Raw genomic sequence first — 23,286 nt, forward strand, 5'->3', positions numbered from 1 at the left:
TTTGCTTCTACTGGGTTTTCTTGGTCATATAAAAAGGGTGTGATTTTCTTTTATGTACTGCTACTTTACTGAGATCAAATATTGTTGGAAACTCTTAAGAGTGACATCATAAAATTTCCATGGAATTTACTGTAATCCTATGAGTTTTGGACAAAGTTCCAGAACTCTCAATTTATGCCTTGTAGGATTTGAAGCATGTGACAATTAAACTGTTTGCTGCAGGTGCTAAGTTAAGCAACTAGATCTATTGCTATTCCTTTCAGGGAGAAGGGAAACTTTTCTAACTTAAAGGAATTGCACTTATTCATATATGCTTAGGAAGTAACTCTGCTTTTCTCTCCTATAGTTAAACTCGTTTCAATTTGTGGCACTTATGAATGTTGCTCACTTAGCTTGCCAGCCATTTGGGCGAATTATGCCCTTTCACATGTATATCTATTTACACAGAAATTGTAAATCTCCTGCTTTCTGTCATGGTAATCTGTCCTTTTCACTCCCTAGTTAGACACTGTCAAATGAGAATAAGGAAATGTCTGAACTTAACTAGAGAGATTTTTATAGCATACTAGAGATTTGTGGTTAATTGGTAAATGTTCTGTAATGGGTTTTAATTAAGGACCAATATAAGTATCGGTCCATTTTGGTTGGTCTGCCTATTTCCAAGGTAGATTTTTGCAAAATCTGCCATTAAAAAGGCTAATTTCAATGCCAAAATATCCCTGGGTATTTGTGTTCACTTGTTTTCTGTGACCTTTTTAGGTTTTGTCCCAAACAGAATATTAATGTCTAATAAATTTAAAATGAATTCCTGTTTACAATGGCAAATTAGGACTTATCTGAGACTTCGTGTCCAGGCTTATAGGAACCATCCATTTTAACCTTAATAAAAATTTTGCTTTTAATGACTCCAAGCTTCTCCCTGAAACAAAGGATATTAGTGAAATCATATCATCTTTCTTCCTCTGATGGTGTATGTTATAGAATTCCTCAGTCTCCAAAGAATTAAAGTTGCAATTCATTCAGAGGGCAGTGGTAATATGCACAGTGTGCATGAGTGGGCTTATAACATGTTACTAATGAAAAGTTGTATAAGAAAAGTAATGTAAATGTAGAGAGTACACTCTGGTTAAAATTGGACAGTTCCATAATAGTTTATAATTTCTTCAATATTTGTCATATACTTACATGCTAATTAAATTCCATGAATCAAAGTATTAAGTTCTTGTTTTGTTGTAACTTTGTAGGTTATCAAGATGGAAATGATTCAGAAGCTTCAGGGTCATCAAGAAGAGGTGGACGTGGCAGTTTCCGAGGTTGCCGTGGAGGATTTGGCCTCACTCACAGTTAGTAGAGTGGGGAATTGTGTGCCACCTCTGATTTAATATTGATGTTACTAAGATACCTTTCTAGAATTGGAGTTGAAAGGTACTTTAGAGCTTAGTTCAGCCCCTTTCTGATGAATCACTTCTAAAACATTTCAACAAGTAGTAATCCACCCCTCTTGTAATTGGTGGGAAGCTTACTACATAATTCTTCTGTTTGAAAAACTATAATTGCTGGGTAATTCTGATTGAGTTGAAATTTTATTTTTGTTCATTGGTCCTGTTTTCCCCTTAAAGTAAAACAGAAAAAATGTAATCCTGATTTTATGTGACAGCCCTTTAAATTTATGAAAACCCACTACCGTGTCCTACCTGCCCAGATAGCTCTTTCTTGTTAAGTTTTTTTTTAATTTGCATACACAGAAATGATTGAAAATTATAATGGATTTGGGAACTGAATGAGGTCTTCAGAATCTTCAAAGATAGGCCAACCCAATACTTTCTTATGTGATATCATTTGAGGAATTCTTCCAAGGTCCTATTTGTCTGCTGTATTGCTAAAAATGATCTTGAGTGGTCACTTTGGTATTGCGTCCAGAAGGTCACCACTCAAGTACACGTGATTTTTGGAAGGAGAGATCATTGGAGGCCAAGGCGATAAAGTGTTTTTAATTTAGGGGTAGTGGGGTTGGGTTTTGGGCACGGACTGCTTTGATGGAGAACTAGCCAGAGTGAGATGCCATAGGGGGACATTCTGAAGAACATGAAGATAGTGAGAGGTGTGATCTTGGTTTGTTCAGTGATTTTGCATGTAACCAGTCCTAACTCATAGTAAGGAATTTGTTTTTATAAAAGGGAAAAGTTATTTCTCTGGGAAATTAAGTTAACTGCAGAAGACAATTTTCTCAGCCTATAGAATTTGTGGAAAAATCTTTTTTGAGATTTGTTGGGGAGAGAACCTTATTCCTTAGTCTGCATAAATTGAAAAGGTTATTCATGTAGTAAGCCTTTATTAAACACTGAGCAGGACAGTGATGCTGTACAAGATGCTAAAGATACAAAGACATAATGAAAGACAAGTCCCTGACCTACAGTGGCATCTCTTCAGTTGGGGGATGTGGAGTAGTGCTTACCACTTATAAAGATATATTAATGTAAGAAGATTTTAGCAGGGAGAGAAACACTGACAGTTTGGTAGGTCAGGAATGGCTTTCTTCAGGTGTTGGACCTTGAAGAAGTGGTATGATTCTAAGAGGCAGAGGTTAGCAGAGATTGCAGTCCAGGCTTGCAGGACAGGCTGTGCAAGGGCATGGAGGCATGAAATGAAATGCCTTAGTCGGAAAAGCCAGTAGGCCAGTTCTCCTAGAATGTAGAGAGTACAAAGCTGGTGTAATGTAAAATCAGTCTGAAAAGTTAGGCTGGAGCCAGGCTGTGAAGGGCTTAAAATACTGAGGGTGAGGAGTTTCAATTTTATTCTGGAGGCACTAGTGATTCACTAGAGGTTCTTTTCTTGGGGAATGACATGGTCAGACCTGTTTTTTGTTATGCTGGTTGTTGTGTGGAAAGTGGATCGGTGAGGGGGTAGACCTCCCTCATAGTCCATGGAAGAGATGGTTGATTTGAGTATAGAGAAGGGGGCAGAAGTAAGTGAGAGCTGTTATAAAGGTAGGATTGACTAGATATAGCAGCTAATTGGATGTGCCTCTGATTGCCTTCAGGCAGATTTTAAACATGAATCATTTTAAATACAATTAAGTTATTTTAAAATATTTGAAAAACATCAAACAATACAATATACTTGAGGCATATAATGTGCTTTATATCTACGAAATTTAGATAGTGAATCTGAACGTGAAGATGGGCCTCAACGCCCTGGTGGATTTTTTAGTTCAAGAAGAACAGGATTAGTTGATCCAGCAGGTAAGAATCTAGAATTTATTGATAAAAGTTGTGTGTGTGTGTGTGTGTGTGTGTCTGTGTGTATTTCTTGATTAGTTTTAATAAATAGTGCATATGCTATGGTAAAACACATATACAATCTCTTTCCCTATCCCCCTTCATTCTCTATTTTTTTGCTGTGCTGAAGTATTGATGTCAAGTGTATCCAGGCTCTTTTTTTTTTGATCATGGCTTTCAGGTAGTCCAATAATTTTTAATTTTCTCTCCTGGACATGTTCTCCAGGTCAGCAGTTTTTCCAATGAGATAATTTCACATCGTCTTCCATTTTTTTCATTCCTTTGCTTCTGTTTTATAATATCTTGATTTCTCATAAAGTCACTAGCTTCCACTTGTTGCTCCAGTCTAATTTTTAAGGTGGTATTTTCTTCAGTGGTCTTTTGGACCTCCTTTTCCATTTGGCTAATTCTGCCTTTCAAGGCATTCTTCTCCTCATTGGCTTTTTGGAGCTCTTTTGCCGCTTGGGTTAGTCTGTTTTTTAAGGTGTTATTTTCTTCACTATTTTTTTGAGTCTCCTTTAGCAAGTCATTGACTTGTTTTTCGTGGTTTTCCTGCATCGCTCTCATTTCTCTTCCCAGTTTTTCCTCTACTTCTCTTACTTGCTTTTCCAAATCCTTTTTTGAGCTCTTCCATGGCCTGAGACCAATTCATATTTTTTCTTGAAGGCTTTTGATGTAGGCTCTTTGACTTTGTTGACTTCTTCTGGCTGTATAAGTTTTGATCTTCTTTGTAACCAAAAAAGATTCCAAAGTCTGAGTCTGAACCTGAGAGCGTTTTCGCTGCCTGTTCATGTTCCCAGCTAACTACTTGACCCTTGAGCTTTTTGTCAGGGTATGACTGCTTGTAGAGTAGAGAGTGCTTTCTCCCAAGCTTGAGGGGCTGTGCTGCTGTTTTCAGAGCTACTTCTACACAGCAAGCTCTGCCATACCAGCGCTCCTTCTCTCCCAAGGACCTCCAAGCAGGATTGTGGCCCAGATCCAGGCAGGCCAAAGCAGGCTTTGTACTCCCACTCTAATCCACCGCTTAATTCCTCCCACCAGGTAGGCCTGGGGCCAGAAGCAACTGCAGCTGTAGCTCTGGAAGCAGCCTCAAAGCTGTGCCACCACCGCCGCCCCTGGGGCGGTGGCCGACTGTGAACTCCTTTCACTCTGTCCCAGCAGCTTTTCCCACTAACGGGCTCTGTTGTCTTTGGCGTTTGCGGGTTGAGAAGTCTGGTAACTGCCACAGCTCACTGATTCAGGGCCTTACGGCCTGTTTCGCCTGGCTCCAGGTCTGGTTGGTCCTGGCACTGCCCACACTGAGCTCTGCTCCACTCTGCTCCCAGCTCCGTGTGATAGACCCTTTCAGCGACCATCCAGGCTGTCCTGCGCTGGAGCCCTGCTTCCCTTTGCTATTTTGTGGGTTCTGCAGCTCTAGAATTTGTTCAGAACCATTTTTTATAGGTGTTTGGAGGGACCTGGGGGAGAGCTTAAGCAAATCCCTGCTTTCCAACCATCATCTTGGCTGATGTCAAGTGTAAAGAAGAGTAGCTGATTGCCTTTTTGTATTTGTGTACTTGGTTTAAGAAAACTTGTTGCTTTTTAAAATCTATGCACTATGCGTTATTTGTTACCTACAAGTTAATTTCAGGGTATAAATTAAAGTTGATTAAAATCATTGAGGGGAGGGGAGGAAATGAAAGTATTTGCTGTCTCATGGACCTCAAGGGAATGAAATTAAAAGAAAATTGGAGGAATGGATAGGATTTGAGAGTAAATAAAAAAGAGCATAATAGTTGTAGAGAGATTTAAATATATGCAATAATTTGAATTAGATGCATAAATAGAAGACAGTTTAGGTAGAAGAAATAGAGTAATTCTTTTTATCAGCCCAGCAGTGATGAACTAGAAATCTCCATTTTGGCTTGTGTGGTTGAGGAGAATTAAAATTTTTTAAGCTTGTTGTCAAATACTTTTCAGGTAATGGTGACAGTTTCCGAGGCAGAAGTGTTGGTGGAAGAGGTGAGGTTTGGGGGGAGACGGTGCTTACTTTAAAATTTGATAACAGTAATAAAAATTGAAATAAAAGCTATCCATTCATTTTCTTTTTCTGCCTTAACTTCTTGTGGGGAAGTGGTAGGTCTTAGCAGGGTGGGGCATTTGATCTGGAGGTAGCAGAAGAAGTAAATAGCTCTACATGACAAAATACTAAACATTGTTGCAAGCCATATAAGGGAATTTTTAAAATGCTGAAGCCTTTCAGATTGGGAGGAGCTTGTTTTGACTTGTTTTATTGTGAAAAATGAGCAACATCTATTTTGATTCTCTAATTCTTTGTCTCATGGACTTTCTAATATAGTTTCCCTTCTGCTCTTCCCTACTTAATGGGCTTTCCATTCCAGAAATAATTAGTGAGAGACCAGTTAAAACTACATAACACCGATTTTGGTAGTTTCCAGTAGAACTTTGCGTGCATTATGTGATGCTGTTCACAAAGCCTTTTTGCCTTAGTGTTACAGTGTCTGATTACTTAGATTGCACCCTTTTGAGAATACCAAGTTAGAGGATTTGTTAGGTCTATCCCAATCTGTATTTTGTTTTGTGATTATTTCTGTTGTTCTGTGGAGTGGTTCTATACCTGAGAGCAAAACTTTCTTTGCTTTTGCTGGGGTTCCCTCCAGTTGAAAAACAAATTCTGGAGTATGCCTTTAGGGAATAGAGAAGAATATTTGGCCTGGTGCAAGCAGGAGGGATGCAAAATTCAACACATTTCTGGATACTAAGCAGATGTAATATGTAGGTTCCTACTCTTAATACTGAATTCAAACACTTGTTGAATGATAGTGTGGTTAAAAAATACTTGTCTACTTTTTGAGAACAAATGACTATTGAAAAAATAAGGAGCAATCTCAAATGTATGTATTCTTGTACGTTTACCATTTTACTGTTAACTGCTTTAATAGGTGGTTACAAAGGATTCAATGAAGAAGTAGTGGCAGGTTCTGGAAGAAGTAAGCTTTAACTTTATGCAAATGGTTTCATTTGTTTGATTTTTATTGTGATAATTTTTCTTTCCTGAATTTGTGAAACATGTTTTTTCTTTTTCCTTTCTTTTTGATCCCTTACTAAGACACTTGGAAATCAGAGGCTGAAGGAGAAAGTGGTGACTTTCAAGGTATGTTAATTCACCTTATTTATAGTTACATTATACATATTAAAAGTATGTTTAGAACTTTGATATGTTTTCAAGAACACATTGATTAAATCAATAAATGTACAAACATTTTGTGGATAGAGTTCTGTAACTCTTTAAAAGTCTTATGACAGAAATGTAAAATCTAAAATTCAATGTCTTATTTTCCTAAACCAGTTAATTTTTTCTACTTAAACATTAAAGACTTTATAAAAGGGTGGGGAGCAAAGAAGCATTTAATACTTAGTATCTGTTTAACTTTTAATATTTCCATAGCTTAAACAGATCTCTGATTCCTTACATTTTTTAGTCAATAGTTAATTCCTCTTGTCAGTTTTATAACTGTTGGGATGTTATATTCAAGGACCAAAAGTGACCTACATACCACCTCCTCCACCTGAAAATGAAGAAGCTATCTTTGCACACTACCAGACTGGCATAAACTTTGACAAATATGATACTATTCTTGTGGAAGTATCTGGGCATGATGCTCCACCAGCAATACTGGTTAGTATATTTATACTTGGTAAACTTGCTACAAAGCAAGCCTTTTTCTGGTATCTTTTTATGAATAGTATCTGAAAATACATTTCTCAAAATGATTTCAGACTTACTATCATGTGTACTAGGTATGAAATTTAGGAACAGATGAGCTGTTAAAACTGAAATGTGTACTATATTATAGTAACATGAGCAAAATATTCTTTCAAATAGGAAAACTTTTAAAAAGTTTCCTGAAAGCCAAAAGCATGAATTCTCCAAGAATTCCAAAATCTTAACTGCTTTCAAGAGCAAGGGAGAACGTGGTTTTAGTTGATGTTTCAGAAATTTTGGCAAGCAGTAAGATTCTTGAACATGGCTTTAGAGTAAGAAAAATTGGTAGCATAACTTTAGGATTTCAAATGCATCTAAGTTTTTAAGGAAAATGAGAATGATATGTGATTAAGAGCATATTTATGGAATATAATCTATAATTTCATCCTTTGTACTTTTTCCTTAGACTTTTGAAGAAGCTGATCTCTGTCAGACACTCAATAACAACATAACTAAAGCTGGTTATACCAAACTTACTCCTGTTCAAAAATATAGTATTCCTATTATACTGGCAGGGCGAGATCTGATGGCTTGTGCTCAGACAGGGTCTGGGAAAACTGTAAGTTAACGTTCATATGTGTCTTGTACTGTATTTGAATGTTGTAGATTTAAGAATTTTGTTGCTTATAGATACCTCGATTCTGTTTTGTTTGTAAGGGAGAAGATTGACTTGCTGTAGATTTAAGGGTGATATAAAAATGTTGTTACATAACTTTCTTTGCTTTTTAATTCCTGATTTTATTAGTCTCTGAATACTTATATTAAACTATTTCTAAGATTGTTTCAATCTACAGGTGTAATTTTTATTTAAGGAATGTTTAATTTGTAGAAGGTGGTAATATCTAAAAGCACAATATTGTAGTTTAAATATAAGAATTTGGAAAACAGAATCTCATGAAACTCATATCTGTTATAAATATGGCAAAAAAGGTAGGAAGTTGGGAACATCTGTTGTGGATTGTTCCCGCTTACTCAGATTCAGGGGCAGCTGGTTAACCTTAGTTTAAAGGAGTCTAGGGAGCAAGGTTAGTCCTGGTATCATTCGGAGCTAAGTAGGGAGATGGGGTGAATAAGAAGTTCAGATCTGCCCCTTTGGGTCCTGGAGAAATTATCTGGATTATGGAGCTCATTCTCTGCACTTCCATCAGGCTTATAGGGTATGACTGGAAGGAAAAGAGGTGAGGTGATTAAGAGTAGTAGTGATATGATTCACTGAGTAAATAGGAGCCCAGAATTTTGTCTTAAGAAAAGGTCACATAGTTGATAATCTTCATGTATCAATTCATCCTTCAGTGCTCTGTGTTTAGAATATTTGTCTTACAATTTGATCTCTTATCTCTTTCTCTCTCTGTCTCTATGTATTTAGCCTGTTATGTGCTAGCTAGTGTGTTAGATGCTAAGAATACAAAGACAAAAATTAAGCAGTCCTGCCCTCAAGGAGCTTATTTTGATGAGCTGGAGGGGATGATATAATATATACATATATAAATATATATGAAATAAATGAGGGAGAATGCTGACAGCTTGGGGGAAATGGGAAAAAAATTTATTCATAAGGTGTCACTTGATGAGACATTTAAAGATAAAGGAAGATTCTAAGGGATGGAGGTAAGTAGAAAATACATTCCAGGAACGTAGGACGACCAGTGCAAAGGTCTTGAGATAAGCAATGGAAAATTATCTATGAGGGCAGCAAGAATACCAGTTGGCTGTACAGTAAAGTGTATAAAGGGAGTCATGAGTAATATTGGAAAGACAATATGTGACCAGGTTATGAAAGATTTTAAAAGCTAAACAAAAGAACTTGTCTTTGATCTCAGAGGTAATAGGATTCCATTTGAAGGGAGAATGGAAAGAAATAAGCATTTATGTAGCCCCTATGTATCAGACGCTATGCTAAGTGCTTTTTACAAATATCTCATTTGTTCTTACAACAACCCTGTATGATAGGTGCTATTATCATCCCCATTTTTATAGTTTTGCGGAGACTGAGGCAAATAAGTGAAATCACTTGTCTAGGGTTCACAGCTAGTGACTGTCTGGTTTTGAACTCAGATCTTCTTGACTCTAGGCCCGTTATTTGATTCCCTGTTGCATGGAGCTACTTCCTCCACTTGAGTCAGGTAGTGCAATGGTCAGATCGTTGATTAAGGAAAATATTTTGGCATTTGTGTAGAGGATGTATTGGAGAGGGAGAGACTAATAACATTTCTCAATTTTTATACCTCAGTATGAAGACCAGTTAGGCCATTGCAGTAGTTATGGTGGGAGGTAATGAGACCCTGAGTTATATTTGTGAGCGTGTGAGCAGGGAGAAGGGATCACAAGTTTTGTCATGTATCTGTGGGATGAGGAGGGATGGTAGGGAGGCAAAGACAAGGCCAGTGTTATGAACTTCAGTGAATGAAAGGATGATGGGATCGTTGATAGAAATGGGGATTGTTTAAAATGCTAGTGTTTGAGAATGGATGAGTTCTGCTTTGGATATGTTAGGTTTGTAGATGTGTTATTGAACATCCAATTTGAGATAACCAGTGAACACTTGGGGATGTGTGACTAGAGCTTGGGTGAGAGACAGAAACTGGAATGTAGATCTGGGAATCATTTGCATAGAGATGATAATTAATCTGTGGGAGACGATGAAGTCCCCAAGTGAGAGAGTATAGAGAGAAAATGGAAGAAGCCCCAAAACATAGCTTCGAGGTACAGCCAAAGTTACGTAGTTTGATATGGAAGAGGAGCCAGCAAAGGAGATGAAGAAGTAGCCATATATATAAGAGGAGTAGCAAGAGAGAGCATTATCACAAAAACTTAGAGAGAGATTATTTAGGAGGATACTGAGTGATGGTTTTATAATTACCCTAAAAGGTAGCATTTTAGAAGAGTGTGCTGAAAGACATCCTGTGATCATGATCAACCTCAGATTATATTTCTGTCTTTTTAAAGAATAGTTAACCTTATTTTCATCTTTCTTCCTGACTAGCTAATATATCACATAACCAACAAATAGCTACATAGTAGATACTTAATAAATATCAGGTACAGTGCTAGGCCTTGGGGATGAAATTTAAAAGAGAAGAACAATCCCCATTCTCAAGATGTTGATTTTCTATTGGGGGAGACAATATGCACATGCATAAATATATATATGGATTGATTATAAAGAGAAGATAAATGTTATTTAGGTAAGGGAGGGCATTAATAATTTAGGGGGAATCAGGAAAGGCTGTGTGTAGAAGAAGGTAATACTTGAATTGAGTCCTTTTTAATGTTTTGCAAAGTTATTTAATTTATACTTTATTTTTAGACCCACATTTCTCCCCTTCCCCTTCATCCTTCTTTTGCTCTCTCTCTCTCACCAAAATGTGAAAGCAAGGAAAACCAAACCCTGGCACAGGTATATAGTTGAGCAAAACAAATTTGTGTATTGGTCATGTCCAAAAAATAATGTGTCTCAATCTGTACTCTTTGAGACCATCACTGTCAGGAGATGAGTAATATATTTCAACTTGAGTCCCCTAGACTTGTGTGTGGTTGGTCACTGGGCTGATCAGAATTCCTAAATCTTTCTAAGTAGTTGTCTTTATAATATTGTCTTTATAATATTGCTGTTATTACATAAATTATTAGCCTAATTCTGCTTATCCGTTCATACAGAACTTGACAGGCATCTCTGAAACTATCTTTTTCATCATTTCTTAGAGCCCAATAGTATCACATTGTTATACCATAACTTGTTCATCCATTCCCCAAGTGATGGACATCCTTTCAGTTTCCAATTCTTTGCCAGCACAAAAGAGCTGCTATAACTATTTCTGTACATATGGTTCCCTTTCTTCTTTCTTTGATTTCTTTGGGGTATAGAGCTAGCATTGGTATTACTGGGTCCAAAGGATATGCAGATTTTAGTAGCTTTTTTGTCGTAGTTCCAAATTGCATTCCAGAATGGTTGGATAAGTTCACAGTTCCATCGGCAGTGCATTAATGTACCTGTTTTTCCATAGGCCTTGTGGAATTTTTCATTTTCCTTTTTTGTCAGCATTGTCAACCTGATTAGCGTGAGGTAGAACCTCAGAGTAGTTTTAATTTGTACTTCTTTAATTAATAGAGATTTAGAATATTTTTCTGTATGACTGTTGATAGTTTGGATTTTTTCCACTGAAAACTGCCTATTCATATCCATAATTGGGGAGTGGCTCTTATTCTTATAAATTTGAATCAGTTCCCAGTATATTTTAGAAATGAGACCTTTACTAGAGAAACTTGTGGAAAAGATTTCCCTTCCTATTTACCTGTTCCTTTTTCAACTTCAGCTGCGTTGATTTTATTTGTGCAAAATTTTTAAAATTTTATTTAATCAATATTGTCCATTCTGCTTTTTGTGATCTCTATATTTTATGATCACATACTTTTTTACACATAGATCTGATATCTCATTTTTTCCTTGCTGCTTTAATTTTTTATGACGTTACTCTTTATGTCTTTAACACATACACTCATTTGGAGGTTATCTTGGTATACAATGTGATATTTTTGTTTATACCTAGTTTTTGTTAGCCTGCTTTCCAGTTTTCCCCAGCAATTTTTGTTGCATAATGAATTCATGCACCAAAGCCTGGGATGTTTAGATTTTATCAAAAACTATACTCAGGCGCTTATTTTCTTCTCTATATTGTGTAGCTAATCTGTTCAGTTGATCAACCTATTTCTTAACCAGTACAAATGTTTTGATGATTACTGCCTTGATGTATAGTTTGAGCTGTTACTGCTTTTTCAAATTTCCCATTTTTCATTTCCTTTTATATTCTTGATCTTGATATTTCAGTTCCTTTATGTTCTTGATCTTTTGATCTTCCAGATGAATTTTTTATTATTATTGTTATTTTCTAGCTCTGTAACGTAATCTTTAGTTTAATTGGTAAGGCACCACTTGAATTGGGTCTTGAGGGAAGAAAGCAATTTCATGAGAAGGGAGTGCATTTCAGGCAGGGGAGACAGCTAGGGCAAAGTTTTGAGGATAGGAAATAAGATGACATATAAAGAACAAAAACAAGGCCAGTTTGTCTGGCCCTTAGACTATGGGGAGGGGGAGTACCGTATAATGAAGCTGTTCAGATATGTTGGGGCCAGGTTGTTAAGGGCTTTAAAAGCTAAACAGGGAAAAATTTTAGAGTCATTAGAGAGTGTATTGAGTTAGGGAATGACATGATCAGAACTGTGCTCAAGGAAATCCGCTTGGCAGCTGTGTGAAGGATGTATTGGATAGGGAGAAATGACAAGCTTTACAACTAAAGGGGAGGTATTTGTGATGGAATAAGGGAATGTGCAGGAGTTGATAATACTGAGATTACATACCTGGTGATATTTTTGATAGAAGTATCAAAGTTTGTAAGTTTGTAAAGTTTGTAAAGAGAGGGGTGGATTTGAGAGAAAGACAATTAATTCTGTTTTGGTAAGTTTGTGTTTGAGACGTTTCTGAAACACCTAATAGCCATGTGGTGATCTGGAACTGAAACTTAGGGGAGAAATTGGGGCTAGACCTATAGAAGTTTAATTTGCTTAGAGATGATAATTAAACATATAAGAGCTGATGAGATGAGAGAGAAGAGGGATCGGGACAGTACCTCAGGGAACACCTACAGTTGGGGGAGGGTATATAAACACCAGATGATAGTATAATAGCCTTGCCAGACTAGAGTATTGTGCTGTAGGAGTCAAGGATGTTGATTGTGGGAATAATCAAGGATTGGCAAGGGAATGAACCATGATGGGGGCGTGGTAAGGGGAGAGGGATTCAGAATTAGACAACAGTTTGTGGTTAAATCACTCAGCTATAGTATTGAGATTGGCAAGGGAGGAAAGTGATATCGAGGCAGGGATAATGCTCCTATAAAGTACCAGGGGGATAGAGAGATTGAAAATGTGGAATATAAGTCTGGGAGGGGTAAAGCATAGGGAGAGATGGAATTATAGAGGTTATGGCCAGATAGAGGAATGTCAGAATTTTTTTTATTAAGAAATTAGAATACTTGGTGGGATGGGGAGAGTAAAGGTGAAAATCCAGGGTGTGACCATCTTTGTGTGTATAGGAATAAGAATTGAAGATAATGAGTTGATAAATGACTGAAGTAAATTTTCAGCTGATGTATCAAAGACCAACAGTTCATGTCTCCTGCATAAGATGAGCGTAGAGACCTTAAATGTTATCTCTTGTTTAGAAATTTGGGTTGGTTAATATATTTAATTTTTTCCATAGAGAAATGTACTATATTAGAAAATGTTGTAAATTTTACAATGTAACCTCTAGGCAGCTTTTCTTTTGCCAATTTTGGCTCATATGATGAGGGATGGAGTAACTGCCAGTCGTTTTAAAGATCAGCAGGAACCAGAGTGTATTATTGTTGCTCCAACTAGAGAGTTGATCAACCAGATCTTTTTGGAAGCAAGGAAATTTTCATTTGGGTAAGTGTGTCTGAGGTGCCCATTATAACATTTTTTTCCTTTCATAGTTTCTGAAAAAAATATTTTCCTTGTCATGGGATGAATGGATCTAAGAATAGATATTATGTTATCTTATGTTATCAATTCACTGATGTATTCCAAAGGCTGACTAACTAGTCTTTGGGAATTTTTTTGTTTTGCATGACTATTGCATCTCTTTGGTCATTTGTTATTTCTCAGTTGGTTTCAGATTAGAAAAGAGAAGAGAAAATTAATTTTAATCTCTTTTTCAGTTCTTCTTAAATTTGTCCAAAAAGTGGGTGTGGTTGGTTTCACCATCATTAATACCATATACATATAAGTGTTACTTTTAATGGTGATTCATATAATGAATGCTTAGTGAACCTTAATTTTTTTAAGAAATAAAAACTGACAATATTCTTTTTGTTTTAAGGACTTGTGTAAGACCTGTTGTAATCTATGGGGGAACACAATTGGGACATTCAATTCGCCAAATAATGCAAGGCTGTAACATTTTATGTGCTACCCCAGGAAGGCTAATGGACATCATAGGTAAAGAAAAGGTAGGATCTGCAAGGTGATAGAAGAATGTGGGAATAATCACAAAATTTCTTTATTGGAAAAATTCTAAATATGTTTCCTAGTGAATATTGTTGTGGTTTTATGCTGGAAGAAAGCTCTCACAGTGTTTAACCCAGTATCTTACTTTCTTCTTACTTACCTCCTTCCAAATGTGAAGATGGTGCTCAGTGATGTAGGCTTAGAAATTATTGGGTCTTTATAGATGAGTCCTAGGAGGACAAGTGTACTAGACTAGTTTGTGTACCCAGACTACTTTGAATATCTAAATCAAGCTTCATTACATTTTTGCCACACATGCAATAACTTAGAAGGAATTCAGCACCTTTTTTACTAACCATCTGAGAATCACAGAATCAGAAAAATATCTGACTTGAAACATGCATTATCTATGTGTCATCCCATGTAGCTTCTTGCATTTATTAGTTTAGTTTTCTCTTTTCATAGGTTACTTCTTGAGAGTATTCAGTTTAGTGAAGAAGCTAACTAGCTATCTCTTCAGACATTTTCTGTAGCAATATCACCAGGCCATTTTGAACTTTTCATCAAATTTAACCTGCAAGAAACCACACATCTACTTCCTTTCCCCATTATTGCGATACATGCTTCTAGTTTTTTTTTTTTTTTTAACATTTTGCACTGGCTTCTGTAAGAGTGAGGTTCCTGGTAGTTCCTGAATGGTGAGAGAATGAAATACTTATTAGGGTTATGTGATAAGGAGAAATAAACATTGTTTATTCAGGAATTAATTTTTAATATAGAGCCTAAACAGATGTAGACTAAAATTTTATGTTAATGTTTTAATCAGTCATATACATTTTTCTTTCTGCTCTTCGGAACAGATTGGTCTTGGGCAAATCAGATATTTGGTATTGGATGAAGCTGACCGAATGCTGGATATGGGTTTTGGTCCCGAAATGAAGAAGCTAATTTCCTTTCCAGGAATGCCATCAAAAGAGCAACGCCAAACCCTAATGTTTAGTGCCACTTTTCCAGAGGAAATTCAAAGGTAAATTTTTTTTGTTTTAAAAATAGCTTTGATATATGCATCAATATTTTTATGGGTATTCATGTAGTGTCTTTGTCTTAATTGGCAGAATTATTGTTTTGAATTTAGGTTTTAACGCATCTTTAGTTTTAATTTATAGAACAAACACATTTCTGAAAAGGTTACACTTAAGTGAATTTTCTTATAGTTAACTTCTTTTATAATTTGGGAGATCTATTCTTTATCTTTCTCTTTCTGTTACTTAATACAGTTGAAGATAATAGCTGGCATTTATATAGTGTTTTACAAGATACATTTTGTATAAAAGTCTCACCATAACCTGTGAATTATAAGTAGTGTATATAATTTTTCCCATTTTAGAGATGAGGAAATAGAGGTGTAGTGGTTTAAGGGATGTGCCTAAGTACCAAGTGTCAGGTCGTTGGATTCCAGATCCTTCATCCTTTTTCCTATACCAGAGCTCCGTTGGTTCTAGGCCTTTTTCCTGTGCATGTCCTGGATTTGTATGAGACTTTCTGGTGCTTTCATCAAATGTAAGCATCTAAGAACTAATTTGTAAATATTCCAAAAATAAGTCTTAAGAAGCGTATGTGAAATGAATGCCCTGGTTCTGCATTCTTTTATGATGTATTTGTGTAAATAAAATACTTCATTGCTTTACTCCATCTCTCCATCAGGCTCTCCTTTTGACTTCTTTTTTTGCAGTGGTGGGGACAGAGTGGTAGAAAAAACATGGTGCTCACAGTTTTTAGATGGTTTGTAAATACTGATTTAACTTTTAGTACAATAAAAATGAGACTTTTCATCCAGTGACTGATTTGATACACTATTAGAGAAACTCAGCCATGTTAATATTGAAGTTCTTGCCACAGTTCAAACCAGAAAAGAAAAGGAAGTTTCACCTAAAAACCTAAGGGTTTTTGCAGGCTTTCCTTGGGGAAGCCAATAAAGAAACCACCAGTGTAAATTTCATATTGTTCCCAAAGGCAACAAGAAATATCATTCCAGTGGTACTCTTGGTAATTTCACTTGGCAGAGGATGAAGATGTAGTGTTTTTTTTGTTTTTGTTTTTTTTTAAGGATGAAGACGTAGTAAAATTCTATGAAGAATTTGACAAGATCCTCCAGAATGAGTCATTATATGTACTGATAATTTTTGTGTTGGCTTCATCTTGAAGGTGGAGACTGGGAAGCCTAAGAATAAAAAGTATTAGAAAATGATTCAGAATTAAGAAAGGAAGGAAATTTATCTAAGGCTTGTAGAGTACTCATAGTCGCCATGAATACTTTTTTTCCTAATACTTTTTTATTTTAGTATTTTTAGTTTTCAACATTGATTTCCATAAGATTTTGAGTTACAAATTTTCTCCCCATTTCTACCCTCCCACACCCCAAGATGGCATATATTCTGATTGCCCCTTTTCCCAGTCTGCCCTCCCTTTTGTCATCCCACTCCATCCCCAATCCCCTTTCCCCTTACTTTCTTGTAGGGCAAGATAGATTTCTATACCTCATTGCCTGTATATCTAATTTCCCAGTTGCATGTTAAAACTTTTTTTTTGAATATTTGTTTTTAGAACTTGGAGTTCCAAATTCTCTCACTTCTTCCCTCCCTACCCATCCTTCTTGAGAAGGCAAGCAACTCAACATAGGCCACACACGTATCATTATGCAAAACACTTCCATAATAGTCATGTTATGAAAGGCTAACTATATTTCCCTCTATCCTATCCTGTCCCCCTTTATTCAGTTTTCTCCCTTGACCATGTCTCTTTTCAAAAGTGTTTGCTTTTGACTACCTCTTACCCAAATCTGCCCTTCCTTCTGTCATCCCCCCTTATCCGCTTCCCCCCTACTTTCTTTAGGGTAAGATACCCAATTGAATGTGTATGTTATTCCCACCTTAAGTCAAGTCTGATGAGAGAAAGATTTACTCATTCCCTTTCACCTGCCCGCTCTTCCCTTCCACTATAACGGCTTTTTCTTGTCACTTTTATGTGAGATAATTTGCCCCATTCTGTCTCTCCCTTTCTCTTCCTCGCAATATATTCCTCTTTCACCCCTTAATTTTATTTTTTTAGATATCACCCCTTCATATTCAACTCACCGTGTGCCCTCTGTCTCTCTCTCTCTCTCTCTCTCTCTCTCTCTCTCTATATATATATATATATATATATATATATGTATGTATGTATCTATGTATGTATGTATATATATATAAATATGTATATTCCTTTCAACTACCCTAATACTGAGAAAGGTCTTGTGAGTTACAAGTATCACCTTTCCACGTAGGAATGTAAACAAAATGGTTCAGCTTTAGTAAGTCCCTTATGATTTCTCTTTCTTGTTTACCTTTCCATCCTTCTCTTGATTCTTGTATTTGAAAGTCACATTTTCTATTCAGCTCTGGTCTTTTCATTGAGAAAGCTCGAAAGTCCTCTATTTGATTGAAAGTCGATATTTTGCCCTGGAATATTATGTTCAGTTTTGCTGGGTAGGTGATTCTTGGTTTCAATCCTGGCTTCTTTGACCTCCAGAATATCAAATTCCAAGCCCTTCACTCCCTTAGTATAGAAGCTGCTAGATCTTGTGTTATTCTGATTGTGTTTCCTTCTGACTGCTTGCAATATTTTCTCCTTGACCTGGGAGTTCTGAAATTTGGCTACAATAATCCTAGTTTTCTTTTTGGGATCTTTTTCAAGAGGTGATTGGTAGATTCTTTCAATTTCTATTTTACCCTGTGGTTCTAGAATATCAGGGCAGTTCTCCTTGATAATTTCTTGAAAGATGGTATCTAGGCTCTTGTTTTGATTGTGGCTTTCAGGTAGTTCAATCATTTTCAAATTATCTCTCCTAGATCTGTTCTCTAGGTCATTGGTTTTTCCAATGAGATATTTCACGTTGTCTTCCATTTTTTCATTCCTTTGGTTCTGTTTTATAATTTCTTGACTTCTCATAAAGGCACTAGCTTCCACTTGTTCCAGTCTGATTTTTAAGGTGGTATTTTCTTCAGTGGTCTTAGCTTCCTTTTCCATTTGGCTGATTCTGCCTTTCAAGGCATTCTTCTCCTCATTGACTTTTTGGAGCTTTTTTGCCATTTGGGTTAGTCTATTTTTAAGGTGTTATTTTTTTGGGTCTCCTTTAGCAAGTCATTGACTTGTTTTTCATGATTTTCTTGCATCACTCTCATTCTCTTCCCAGTTTTTTCTCTGCTTCTCCTACTTGCTTTTCCAAATCCTTTTTGAGCTCTTCCATGGCTTGAGACCAATTCATATTTTTCTTGGAGGCTTTTGATGTAGGTTCTTTGACTTTGTTGACTTCTTCTGGCTATATGTTTTGATATTCTTTGTCACCAAAAAAAGGATCCTATAGTCTTGAGTCCTTTTACGCTGCTTGTTCATCTTCCCAGCCAATTATTTGACTTTTGAACCTTTTGTCAAGTTATGACTGCTTTTGGAGTGGAGAGTGCTTTGTCCCAAGCTTCAGGGGTTTTGTGCTGCTATTTTCAGAGCTACTTGTGTTATGAGGTGGTATGATGCTCTTCTCCTGGTCTTTGCTCTGGTCTGTGAGTGCAGGCACTCCTTTCTGCTGTGTAACTACCAGGAAGACTCCCTTTTCATGGTCACCACAAGCTCTGCTACACCAGTGCCCCTCCTCCTCCAGGAACTGCCAACCAGGACCACAACCCAGATCCAAGCAGGGCAAAGCCGGAGAACTCTCCTCTGTGCCAGCAAAGCACTCCCTGCAGTCCAGCTCTGATCTGCTGTTTGATTCCTCCCACCGTGTGGGCCAGGAGCTCAGGAAGCAGCTGACACTGGAACTCTGGCCACAGCCACCAGAGCTTCCTGTTGCTGCCGCCGCCGCTGTAGCTACCCCCACTGCCCCTGGGGCTGGACCGCATACTTCTCTCACCCAGATCCAGCAGTTTTTCCACTAACCTGCTCTGTTATATTTGGCGTTTGTGGTTTGAAAAGTCTGATAACTGCCACAGCTCAGTGATTCAGGGCCTTGAGGCCTGCTCCACTTGGTCTACTCCTGGCCTGGTCTGTCCCTGTGCGCCCATGCTGGGCAGCGCTCTGCTCCCAGCATAGTGTGATAGACCCTTCTCAGCAACCATCTGGGCCGTCTTGGGCTGGAGACTTGTTTCCCTCTGTTATTTCATGGGTTCTGTAGCTCTAGAATTTGTTTAGAGTCATTTTTACTGTTGTTTGGAGGGATTTGGGGGAGAACTTAAGCGAGTCCCTGTTTTCAAGCCATCTTGGCTCCACCCCCATCATGAATATGTTGAAAAAATTTTTAATTGATTTTTTTATTCTGAACTTGAATGCAAAAAGAGAATTCTATGTGGAACTGTAAATCTTAATTTCACATCTCATTTTTTCCTAAAGTGTATATAATAAATTCTAACTGGTACTTTTCAAAACTGTCCTGATGGTAATTCCTTATGAACTTTTTCCTGTGCATTTTTAAAATGTTACAGTGCCCTCTTTTTTTTTTTTTGGATCATCACTATCGACAAACCCATTACCCATCCCTCTAATTAACCAAAAGGAAGGGGAAAAACTCCAAATTTTTTTTAACAAACAAGCATAATCAAACAAAACAAATCCATATGGTAGCCATGTCCAAAAATGCATGTGTCTGCACCTTGAACTTCTCTCTGAGGAGGTGCATAACATGCCTCACCATATGTTCTCCAGATATATGGTTGATTATTGATCTGATCAGAGTTTTTTAAAATTAATTTTTATCAATTCTTTTCTTACATCACAAAATTTTTCTCAATATCCATCTCTCTTCTTCCTGCCAGATAGCCATCTTATATAATAACAGCATTTTTAAAGACAAAAAAAATTTGAAAACAACCACCAAAACTTTGATTAGGTAGGCCTTTTAAAGTTGTTTTTCTTTACAATGTTGTCCTTGTGTAAATTGTTTACTATATTCTGCTTACCTCACTCTGTATCATATGATTCTTTCCTAAAAAATTAATTTATTTTTACTTTTCAACATTCACTACCATAGGATTTTGAGTTCTAAGATAGTGTGCAATATGATGTAGGCTCTACATATACATTCATATTAAACATAGTTTCACATTAGTTATGTTGTAAAGAAGAATTAGAACCAATGGGAGGAACCACGAGAAAAAAAGAAAGCAAATAGTATGCTTTGATCTGCATTCAGATGCTATAGTTCTTTCTCTGGATGCAGAGAGCATTTTCCATCATTAGTCTTTTGGAGTTGTCTTAGCATTGCAAGAGCTAAGTTTATCAAAGCTAGGCATTGCACAATGTTGCTGTTACTATGTACGATTTTCTCCTGGTTCAGGTCACTTCACTCAGCATCGGTTCATGCAGGCCTTTCCAGATTTTACTGAAGTCTCCCTGCTCATTATTTCTTACAGCACACTAGTATTCCATTGCATTCATATACCACGGCTTGTTCAGCCATTCCCAGTTGATGCGTCCCCTCAATTTCCAATTCTTTGCCACCGCAGAAAGAGCTGCTATAAATATTTTTTGTACAGGTGGGTCCTTTTCCTATCTTTATGATCTCTTTGAGGAGATATACCTCTAGAAGTGTATCACTTGATTCTACTGAGATTCTCTGAAATCATCTTTGTCATTTCATGTGGTACGATAATATTCCCTACGTTTATAAATCATAGTTGAGTCATTTCTCAGCTGTCTGAAGCATTCTAAGGCCCCTCTTTAAGATTCTAGTTCTCTCCCACTCCCATTTTAGTGTCCTTTTCAGGATCGGGAAGGATGTTTTGTTTTAAACTATTCCCTTCCCAGTATCGTCCTTCCTCTTAACCACCCCTTTCCCATCTCCACTTGTTTATTTTTTGAATTTTATCTTATTTTGAATTTCATCTAGTTATATACCAAACTCCCATTTTTGTCTGTTGAAGATGAGTGAGATTCATTTGATGCCCAGTCTACCTATCTCTTCCTCCATGTGAATATTCTTTTCATCCATCCCAATTAGGAGAAATAGCAAGTTCTGTCCCTTTCTTTTTCTCACTTCAGACTTTCGGAACAGAACTTGTATCTTTTTTATTTAAATCACTCAAAACTCTTTAAAGACATTAAGATTATGAAGAAATACTTTTTCTTCTTTTCCTATTAGTATGTTCTCATGACATCTGACATATAATTTTTATTATTTACATAAATTTGCTTTTCTAGGTTTATCTGAGTTCTTGTGTTTGTATTCCAAAATTCTGATTCAGCTCTGGTCTTTTAAGCAAAAATGTTTGAAAATTTCTCTGTTTCATTAAAGATTTTTTATTCCCCTGTAGGGGAACATTCAGCTTTGCAGGGTAAGTTAGTATTGATTGTAAGAGTCCGTCTTTTGCCTTTTGGAATACTATATTCTAAGATCTCTTATGTTCAGTAGAAGCTACCGTATCTTTGTGATTCTGACTCTGGTTCCTTGTCTCATGCTTCTTTCTGGATGGTGGCAGTATTTTTTCTTAGACTTGGAAGATCTGGATTTTGGCTAAGACCACCTTGGAGCTTTTCCTTTTCGAGTTGTTCTCAAGAGGTGATTGATAACTTCTTTTTTTCTTACTTTGCTTTCTGACTCTACTAGATTTTGGCAATTTTCTTTTAAAGTTTCTTGAAATGTAATGTTATAGTGTCTCGTCCTTTTTCTTTTTTTAATTAAGGAGTCCAATGAGTCTTAAATTAACTCTTCTTGACTAGTTTTCCAGGTCATTTCTTTTTGCTATCAGGTAACTTACATTTTCTATTTAAATTTTTTTATTTCTTTCTAATATTTCTTGCTGTCACATGGAATCATTAATTTCTGCTTTCTCTAACTTTTAAGGAATTGCATATTTTGGGTTTACTACTTTCTCTTTTAAGCTTATTCCATTTATTAAGCTTTAAAATTTCTTCTAGTTATTTATGGAATCCTTGTGGAAAATGCATTTTTTCTTTGACTCTCTGCTTGCAGTTATTATAGAGTTAGATTTGTAATATTTTTTGATACTGGATGGTGTTTTCTTTGATTTAGTCATCTCTAGCTTTAGTTACAGAACTGGGGCCTTGTGCCAAGGACAGTCTCTTCCTCCAGCTTTGCTTTTGGGTGAGAGGGGAAGATTATGCCTGCGTGGTGTCTCCTTGGATCCCTAGGACTCCTGTGCTTGCCTGAACCTACTGGATCCTTGAGGATAAGAATGCTGGATTTTCAAGATCCTTTCTGGCATGTTAGGACAGAGTTTTAGGGACCCCAGAGTCCCTGGCTTTGGGCTGTCCCAGTTTAAATGCTTGGGTACTGCACTGGCTGTTGCCTATTGTTACCCTAAGCCTTCCAGGGTCCCCAACCTGGGGCTTTCTCACCACCCTGGGGATTTTTCAGGGGAACCACTGCTCTTGTTGCCTGTGGATACAGCCTAGGAAGCTGTTGTTTCCTTGGCCATCTCTGGTAACTCTGAAAGTAGCTGAGGTGGGGGCGGTTTTGCTGTTATTATTTTGCCTGACTTTGTGTATAGTTCTAGGGAGAAATAAGTCACTTACTGTAGTGTTTACACAGGGAGAGATAGTGCTGAACAGTTTTTAAAGTGATTTTCTTAAAAGTGTAGGTCTGACTCTTGAACTCAGTAAAATCCAGTGGTTCCCTATTCTCTGTAGTGTTGAACAAAACACCCTCATTTAAATGTCAACCCCCTTGACATTTAAAGCTCTTTATAACCTATCTCCTATATTTCTGCTCTATCTCACATTATTCTCTTCTGCTCATTTGGCGAATTAGCTGTATTGGTCTTCTTGCTTGTCCTCACATCTCCTGTCTCTGTGCCTTTGCCTTTGTGTCTGATGCCTGGCAATGTTCTCTCTTCTCATCTTGGACGCTCTTTTCCTTCAAAACTCAGTTCAAGTGCTTTCTCTTACAAGAGGACTTTTCTGGGCCTCCCACAAAGGGTCCTTTGTATCTGTTTTATATATACCTGTATACGTGCATGTCATATCTTGGTTAGAATATAAGCCTTTGAGGCTTGGGACCAAATGGCTTTTTTTCTGTCTTCATCCCTAGTACCCAATGTAGTGTATGGCTCCTAGTACATGTGTTCTCCGACACTCCATGGGTGCAGTTATTTCTGTGCAGGTGGTACCCAGATTTAGGTAACTCCAACCCTAATGTCTCCTGAACCACAGTTAGATCTCCAGCTTCCCATGGAG

The 23,286-nt window shown here is 37.0% G+C and overlaps 1 protein-coding gene across 6 annotated transcripts in view; it reads left to right on the top strand.

The window, feature by feature from the left end:
- The window catches only part of DDX4 (DEAD-box helicase 4), a 57,974-nt gene that overhangs the window by 25,476 nt on the left and 9,212 nt on the right, over positions 1–23,286 (top strand). For 5 of the 6 annotated variants that reach the window (XM_036768323.1, XM_036768332.1, XM_036768326.1 and 2 more), the window contains 10 exons: positions 1,245–1,343; positions 3,159–3,242; positions 5,238–5,279; positions 6,221–6,268; positions 6,388–6,432; positions 6,815–6,957; positions 7,451–7,603; positions 13,352–13,506; positions 13,940–14,069; positions 14,928–15,094. In XM_036768323.1, the coding sequence (XP_036624218.1) occupies positions 1,245–1,343; positions 3,159–3,242; positions 5,238–5,279; positions 6,221–6,268; positions 6,388–6,432; positions 6,815–6,957; positions 7,451–7,603; positions 13,352–13,506; positions 13,940–14,069; positions 14,928–15,094 (1,066 nt within the window). The remainder of the gene's footprint in view (positions 1–1,244; positions 1,344–3,158; positions 3,243–5,237; positions 5,280–6,220; positions 6,269–6,387; positions 6,433–6,814; positions 6,958–7,450; positions 7,604–13,351; positions 13,507–13,939; positions 14,070–14,927; positions 15,095–23,286) is intronic. The other variant, XM_036768341.1, reaches the window with a different exon arrangement.

This window comes from Trichosurus vulpecula, chromosome 1 (genome assembly GCF_011100635.1).
Source record: "Trichosurus vulpecula isolate mTriVul1 chromosome 1, mTriVul1.pri, whole genome shotgun sequence".
Taxonomy (NCBI): domain Eukaryota; kingdom Metazoa; phylum Chordata; class Mammalia; order Diprotodontia; family Phalangeridae; genus Trichosurus; species Trichosurus vulpecula.